This window comes from Pezoporus flaviventris, unplaced genomic scaffold (assembly GCF_033815535.1).
Source record: "Pezoporus flaviventris isolate CSIRO_AGI_PZ_B2104156 unplaced genomic scaffold, CSIRO_AGI_Pfla_v1 ptg000007l, whole genome shotgun sequence".
In the NCBI taxonomy this organism is placed as follows: Eukaryota; Metazoa; Chordata; class Aves; order Psittaciformes; family Psittacidae; genus Pezoporus; species Pezoporus flaviventris.
In genome coordinates this window covers 76,084,977-76,093,120 of record NW_026892555.1, presented here as the reverse complement: position 1 = coordinate 76,093,120, position 8,144 = coordinate 76,084,977, and the positions used below count along the sequence as shown (strand labels likewise).

The 8,144-nt window shown below is 46.2% G+C and overlaps 1 protein-coding gene and 1 long non-coding RNA gene across 2 annotated transcripts in view; one reads left to right on the top strand and one right to left on the bottom strand.

Moving 5' to 3' along the window:
• Positions 1–1,401: 1,401 nt before the first annotated feature.
• Positions 1,402–3,413, bottom strand: LOC133266407 (uncharacterized). Its single transcript, XR_009742380.1, has 2 exons — positions 3,128–3,413; positions 1,402–1,723 (listed from the first exon to the last, which is right to left on the bottom strand). It is a non-coding gene; the product is annotated as an uncharacterized LOC133266407 (long non-coding RNA).
• A 1,263-nt stretch (positions 3,414–4,676) lies between these two features.
• Positions 4,677–8,144, top strand: part of MARCHF11 (membrane associated ring-CH-type finger 11) — a 33,022-nt gene continuing 29,554 nt past the window's right edge. The window contains exons 1-2 of the mRNA XM_061449245.1: positions 4,677–5,293; positions 6,340–6,495. Coding sequence (XP_061305229.1) covers positions 5,003–5,293; positions 6,340–6,495 — 447 coding nt within the window. The 5' untranslated portion in view covers positions 4,677–5,002. The remainder of the gene's footprint in view (positions 5,294–6,339; positions 6,496–8,144) is intronic.

Genomic DNA, 8,144 nt, shown 5'->3' with positions numbered 1-8,144 from the left:
GTTAGCAGGTGCATGTTTTCATAAGTCTCCTGTAAAAAGAAAAGAATGCCAATCACCATTTCTTGGACAATACAGAAGAGAAGGCTCTACAGAGAACTGCCAGGGCACTGTGGGCTCCTGTACCAGGAGTGTTGGGGGCTCACTGGGTAGATGATGGCAGGGCCTGGCAGGCAGGGCAGCAGGGGAACACTGGGGCAGCCCCAGCCCTGGGCATCAGACACCTCACTGGGGATGGGGATGAGGCCAGGATGGAATGTGGTCCCATAGGTGGGCCCAGGTTGGCATGGCCATGGTCAGGCACAGTCTGTGACGTAGCAGGAGGTGTAGCTGATGTGGGGGTCAAATGGCAGAAGCTCAGCTTAAAGGCAACTCTCACAGGAACTTTTGCTATGTGGAGATATATCAGTGTTTAGCAGTACCGGGTTAGAGAGGAACCTAGGTATGCATTTCCAAAAAAGCAAGAGAGCAATGTGAAAATAAAGATTTTTGTTAGAAAATAGTTTTTTGTCTGCATGAAGTTTTAATTGTTTGACATAACCATAAAAGCTTTAGCTGCAGGATCACCATGTGCTCATAACAAAAATCAGGCACGTTCAGCGAGCCAGCAAATAATAGACACAGTCAATAGCATGGCTATTAACCATCTGTGCAGATCTTTTAGACTAGTAAAGTTGAACATGGAAATTTGACAGGTGGGGATACTACTCAGAAGCACATTTTATGTTGCATTAAATGTAAAATGCATTTAGAATTAAACCGAAGCATTTACTTACAGCCAAAATGCCCTATTTTTGCTTACAGGTGATCTCTGCTATCCTGAGTTTTATTCTGAAGGGAACATATACACGCTATTCAGTAAATAGAATAATTATATGTCTGTATTATTATTTAAGTAAATTCCACTTTCCACTGTCTCATATTGTTTTGAATGTAATACACTGGCAATTACTTTCTTTACTTCTTTATTAATATTTTAAAACTGTATCATCTTGTTTTGCTCAGGAATACAGGAAGCAGCAAAATGGAACAAACCCATCACTGAGCTGTTCCGTCACTGCATTTATGGTGAAGGCCAATGCATCATGGAACTTTCTGAGAAAAAAAAGAACAGGGTTGGTTTCTAAATATGCAGTAGCACAGTGCTTCCATTCTTTTAACATCCCCCGAGTAGTATGTTACCTGCATACATTATTCCTGTGCAACGTCTTCCTTACATAATGTTTATCTTGATAACAATTAAAAAAAAAACAAACAAACTGTTCTGTCCACTCCCTGAACCTTTTCCCACTGTTCAAACACCTTCCTCTGTTTTTTCTTTCTGGATATTCTACTAAGCTGTGTGTCTTCAGGTAAAAAAAAAAAAAACAAAAAAAACCGGAAAGCCCATACAGCAATACTTGCTTGAGTTTCCATTATTTTATTTGGAGGAAAAAATTGCATAGTGCTGAACTGGCGTAGTGGGAAAAAGAATGTACCTGGAGTAGAACTGAGAGGAAAATAGAGGAGAGACAACTTCCATTCTCTCAGGGGCTGTGATTCTTCTGCCTTTTCCATTGCTTGCTGAAACTTCTATTCATTTCACTGCCCCACAGCCTTATTACCTCAGTGTTATTTTTATCTGGATCACTGCTCCTTATTTGTCTTGTTATAATGCCTAGGTACCTCAGCCAAGATCAAGACTGTACAAATATGTCCTGAATCTGCCAGTAAAATACTGCGGATTCTAATGGAAGAGGCAGGAATAAGAATAGAGAACGCAAACACTGTTTTAGTTTTACATAGAGAACAAGACAGAGGGAGAGACTAAGGGAGATGTGCCTGCAACTGGGAGCCTAGTGCCAGTTTGAATGTCCTGCTGTTCCCAAAAGAGAAGTTGAGTGCCACAGTCCTTGGGAGGCTGTTGGACACCTGGCTGGCAGTATGACTTGCTGCCTGTGTGTAGGTACCAGGTGACTATGTTCAATCCACTTGAGGTCATTTGCCCAAGGTTGTTCAAGGGGTGTGCAGCAAAGCTGTGCATGAACATAAATCCCATCAGCTCCAGCTCACTCTCTTAATCACAAATTACTTCTTCCTGTTTTCAGCTTCTCTCTTTTTCTTTCTCCCAACCAACCACCTACACTACTGCTGTTACGAAGCAGAATATCCTTTCCTGCCTTAAATCTTTTTTCTTTCTGTTTCCATCTTTGGTTTTGGCTCCTGTCCCCCTCTCTCGCTCAGCAGAAGGCTGAACGCTACCATGGTTGGAGGCTGTGTTATAGAATGTTCTCCACCCCTTCTGCTCTTTTGCCGGCATCTCCTCCCACCCCCACCCAGCATGCCCAACAACTCTCATGTACTCTGAAACACGGGGATCTATAGCTTTAGCTACTGTGCCAGTAGCTGTTGGTAGACATGCAAACAGGCGATGTGTTAAAAAACTCATGTCTGTGGAATACCCGCTCGCAAACAGCTCTCCAAATTAATTGCATGCATGTGAAAGAAAAATTCTTCTAATTCATATTAGATGTCTTCCCTTTTAAGTCGTGTTACACATTTATTTTGGGCAAGATTCAGTAGAAAGAATTGACCTTCTTAACACACTCTATTATTCTTTATAGTCAAGTCTATCTTTCCGTCACTAGGGAGCCATTCCATTTTTGTGTTGACATTTTTATCTTCTCTTTATATCTTTTCCTAAAGCCATGTTATTTACTGAATTTTTTGCTGACAAACAAAAGGATGAGAAAGAAAAATGGCATAACCCCCCCCCATACAGCAAATGGCAGGGGCATACTGTATTCCTCTGGTGCAGATGAGTAAGGTCTTAGCATTCACTTACTTCTTCACTACTTTAGTTCCACTGTCTTTTCCTTCTGCTGCTGCCTTAGTTCTCTTCTACCTGGTATTTTGTACTCATCTGGGTGTTTTGACATTTCCTGGTTTTTCATTGGTTGTGATTGCCCCTTCTTTTCTTATAATTTTCTTCTATTTGATTAATTCTGTCTCCAATTCTGTTTAGTCTTTCTGGCAACACCTATTTGCTAAGAAAAAAAATTATACGTGTCTGTAGCTTGTAAAAATGTCAATGTCAATGTGACATTTTTTGGTTTACATTACCAAATCTGGATGAATCCATGTTACTTACCTACTCAACAACCACTTTGTGAACAAAAGTATTTTTAGGGTTGGAGCATCTTGTCCTAATGCCAAGCTAAATGGCCAGTGCTAATGCAGAGCCACCAGAAGGAAGATCTTCATGAAGATGGGCATTAGTCATTGATGAGAAAGGGTATAATGATATCTCTTATTCCACTATTGCATATCTGAATATGCACTTTTTTAGAGCAAAGATGTACGCAGCGGTGGTGTTCTTTGTTCTTAGTGTATGTATCACATGGCCTCCATAATAGATGCTGACCACAGGAACACCAAAAGGGTGAAACTTTAACTGCAACTTGCCCCAATAACTTTGAACATCACTCTCCTGCAACAGGGTGCTGCTGCTTTCCCACAAGTAGCATAATGCCCAAACTGGTCTCCAGCCAGGCTGAGAGGTCAGACCATGACCTTGTACGCTCAGCAAGCTTCTCCAGAGAGATGGATACATGATGAGCACTGAGGAGTCCTGTTTCGGTTCTGTATTCTTCTTTGGTGTCCTGATAAAATGTCCATACCAAGAAAACCACTACTACCAACACGTGGCTGGTGAAGGCAGCAGCTGAGCTCACCCAGGTCCGCCCTCATCTTGAGACTATGTATGAAGCAGCCAGTGAAGAAGATGGGTGATTTCATCACGCTCTGGATCTAAATGTGGCTATGGGAGAGCATATGGCTTCACAATTGTTTCTTGAGGTTTTTTTAATTCTCTTTCCCCGCGCAGACAGTTGCTGTCATTTTCACGAGATGAAATGTGCGCTGGTGTTATACTCGATGCTGAAATTCACACATGCTTCCCTTTAGCAGCCCCAGCCAAACTTTAACGAATTTCTAACCACTGAATGCTTGCTTTTTTTTAGAAGGTATTTGATCATGATGCTTTTAGCAGATTTAATTTTGAAAATAAGGTGATGTAATGAGTTTGGGGAAAAAAAGCAGTAAAAAATGCCAGCCACAAAAGCCTAGGACTACAGTTTCACACCCAAAGAACAACTGTTGAGTACTTGCTCTGCTGAGCTTTCACAAGTGCAACCTTCCGCAGCAAAACCCCCCGATAAAGTGAAAAGATCCCTTAAGGGCCCGGGTCCCCTGGCACTGGGGCGCCAGGCCGAGGAGCCCTGTGGGCACTGGGGTGCCGTGACCGCCATCGGGATCGGCGTCTGTGCACGGGCAGGGCGAGAGAAACCCTCTGCCACTGCCCTCGGCTGGGGCCAGACCCTGGGCCGAGGCGGGGGGCGCGGAGGAAGGACAGCGCCCAGTGCGAGGCAGGAGGGGGTAGCCGTGTGAGGAGCCGGTGCTGAGGGAGAGGGTACAGGGAGCTGCAGATGCCCCTCTGGCTGCCAGGGGAGGGAAGGGGCTGGCGGGGCCGGGAGGGCGCTGGGGTGGCGGCTTCCCGGAGACCCAGAGCAGGGCGGAAGAGGCGCCTCGGCGCTGCGGGACCGCAGCGGTTGCAGTGCCCGACTCTCGCCTCCCCTCATCTCCCCTCCCGCCGCAGCTCTCTCCGGGTAGCGGTCCCTCGCTCGGGGGCGACCGTTGGCGGCTGGACCCCGCCGGCCCTGCCCCTCTTCCTACCCGCTCCGCCCCGCCGCCTCCAGACACACGGGCGGGCCCGGCCTCCCTCCTCCTCCCCGCACACACCCCCCTGCAGCGCCGCACTCACGATCACTCACACGCACACGCCGCCGGGGCGGCTCTGGCTGTCCGCCGCCTCCCTTCGTCGCGCTCCGCCAGCCGGATCACCTTCCCGGCCGCTGGCAGCGTGAAGGGCACCCCAGCCGCTCTCTTTCCATACATCCCCACCCCGCCCCGCCGCCATCCGTCGCTTTCGGCCGTCCCCGCCCCGGGTGAGCGGGTGCCCCGGGCCATGAGCTGCGCCGGGGGGAGTGTCGTCCTCCCTCCCGCGGAGCCGCAGCGAGACCCCAGCGCCCCGCTGGAGCTGCCGGCCGGAGCAGGGGAGGGGAGCGGGGACACCCCAGAGGAGGGAGAAAGCGGTGGCCCCAGCACCGGCGAAGGCCGGAGGGGCGGCTCGGAGGCGGGGGCCGCCGGCGGCGACAAGCCCGAGACCCGCTCGGTGTGCAGCAGCGAGAGCGGCAGCGGCAGCCACCCCGGCGGGGCCGGCCCTATCTGCAAGATCTGCTTCCAGGGCCCCGAGCAGGTGAGGAGAGCCGGGCAGGCGGGCGGGCGCGGAGCGGACGGACCGACCCCTCTCACCGATGCCCGCTACTCCCGGAGGCAGCGGGTAGCGATCAGCACCGCGGACAGGGCTCGGCGCCTCCAGCCCGGTCCCCGCCCCGCTGCCCGAGAGGCCGAGAGCCGCTGCTTGCCCCGGGGGAGAGCCCCCTGCAGACATGCCCTGCTGGAGCAGCCCTCTGCTGTGTCGGCGGCCGAACGGACAGCCAGCCTCAGCTGTGACAAACGCTTGGGGCAATTCTGAGTCGGCGCAGAGCTTTGGGAGAATTCAGAGATTGCGATGGATGGCTTGCACACTGTGCATCATCGTGCCTTCGCGCTCGCTGGATCTCCCCTCAGGGACTTTGAACAGTACGAATCTCTCAGGTTTCTGTTAGACTTTAAAATGAGAGTGTTAGCTTACAGATAATGTTGAGAAGACCTCCAAGTATCTTCTTCATTACAGACAATACACAATATCAGCAATGGTTCTATAACTAGCGCTTTATAGTTTGTCTTGTAGTTGAGCTAAGCAAAATCTTCTCAAGGAAAGAAGAGAATAGCTGATCTGTATAATCTAGAAATAGGTGCACTGCTGGGGGAAGTGTTCAGTTACATCATTTGGGGCTGTCTGGCTGTACAAGCACAGAGCCATGCTCCAAGAGCAGGGCTCTCTGTGATGTCACCCATTTCTTTCCTTGTGATGACTGCAAATAACTGTTGGAGAAATGCATAACCACTTTGGGTACTATCTGAGGTATCTGAAAGGGCTAATGCTTCTATTGCTTGATGCACAGTAATCTTTCACTTCACCTATGCATAGACAGTTATCTGGCTTTGTCTCATTAGGAGTACCTGGATAGTTTTAAGACAATTTAATTTGTGACCATTTTTATGGCCAAAAATACATGGTTTTTCACGTATTGAAATTGAGACCAGTTCATTGCTACAGACCACTAAAGAGTTTGGTAGGGAATATACCTGTATAGAAAAGATTCCTTTAAAATTAATGTTTCTGTGTTGCCTTTTCAGGGTGAACTGTTAAATCCTTGCCGCTGTGATGGGTCAGTACGATACACACATCAGCTTTGCCTGTTAAAGTGGATAAGTGAAAGAGGATCATGGACCTGTGAACTCTGCTGTTACAGATACCATGTTATAGCAATTAAAATGAAAAAGCCTTGCCAGGTAATTCATTTTTTTGTTTGTTTGCATTTTTTGTTTGTTTGCTTGGTTGTTTTTTCTTTTAAAAATGTGGTTTTCCAGTTATTTTTAAGACCAAAATGATTCTTATGTTTATTTCAAGGTTTTTGGAAAATGCACCAACACCCACTTGAAGCTAATTGTTAAGATTATTTTAGTATGTTAAGACATATTAAAACATGCAGTCATTTGATTGTTATGTTCTTCTAGCATTTGGCTTGCCACAGAAGTGGTCTTCAGAGGTTGTGAAATTCTGTAATTAGATAAGTCATACTGAGACATAACAGAATAACCTGAATCTCCCTGATTCACTTTCTAAACTTCAAACATGTCTAAAGGTTCTAAAGATTTGCTAAAGATTCAGTCAGAGGTTGATTTCATTCATTCATTCCAGCCTGGGGTCCAGAGGAGAGAGGCAAGGGAAACTGTTGCCTGCGCATTTATATACCGTAAAAAAGTAAATGGAGTTGACTTTTCAGTCTTGGCATGATCCACAATAGCAGAATGTTCTTTAAGTTTTGTTTGTTTTTCAGAAGCTGAAATGTGCAGTAACATTTTCCACATCTCCCTTTTAACACTATCACAATATGCAGCTGGAAGTTAGAATATTATAGTGGTAGCATGTTTGGGGAGAGGGGAGGGGAAACTCAAAGCTTCAGCAGACCTGTTAGAGAAGCCTTAATACCACTTTGCATATCAGAATTTTTTAGAGGCTTAAAATCTGATCCCAGAAATTGTGTTTCATAACATCTGAGGAACACGTTAGTAAGATAATTGTATCTGGTTTTAGTTTTGATTCTGTGAGCTTAGAGATGATGGAGCTCTCGAAGGCAAGAGCACTTGGGTCATTTTTCTGTGCCCGAGTTTGATTGGAGTTTTATAGAAAAGACATGCTTGGATGGTAATGGCAGTTGTGTGAACGTGATAAGCATTCCTTGGGTGTAGAGGATGTCTGTAGTATTTGCTTACAGTTCTTCAGATTAGGTACAAGTACTTTTGAAGACAGTTGTGACTTGAAGGTTTTTCTTTATGAATCCACAAAGCAAACCTTTTAATGAGCTTTCCTAGATAGGACCTTTATGATGTAAAAAAAGTAATGGATTTGTGGAACACTCCGGAAAATAAAGGTGGTAGATTCTGCTTCTACATAGACTTTATCTGGTGGTTTAGCATGGGATTCTGTTTGATCCTTTTGGCTTTTTTTTTTAACCCTTTAAAAATCTTTGTTTCCTGTGTATCCATAGCAATCTCATCCTTTTCCTAGCAGAGGTTATATTAGCAACAGTTTGCAATGGTAGTTTCTGAAAATAGTCGTTTGACTGCAAAGATATGACACAGTTGCCTGCAAAGAGGCATCTAATACTATCTGAGATGTCCCAAGGTAGCCGAAATACCCATACAGGACAGCAGATATGGCACAACTTATGAGAGACTCTGGAACAGCTGGAGGCTAAGTGGGATATTAAAAGACATCCGAAATGGCACTAGACACCTATCTGTGGAGAACAGAATCAAGCCCGAGTTTGAATTCAATTTCTGTGAAAAACAGAAGCAAAGAAGAAAGTGTCAGTAAGTGACAGAGTAGATGACAATGTTCAGCCAAGCTATGACCGAAGCAGAAAGAAACCAAAAAG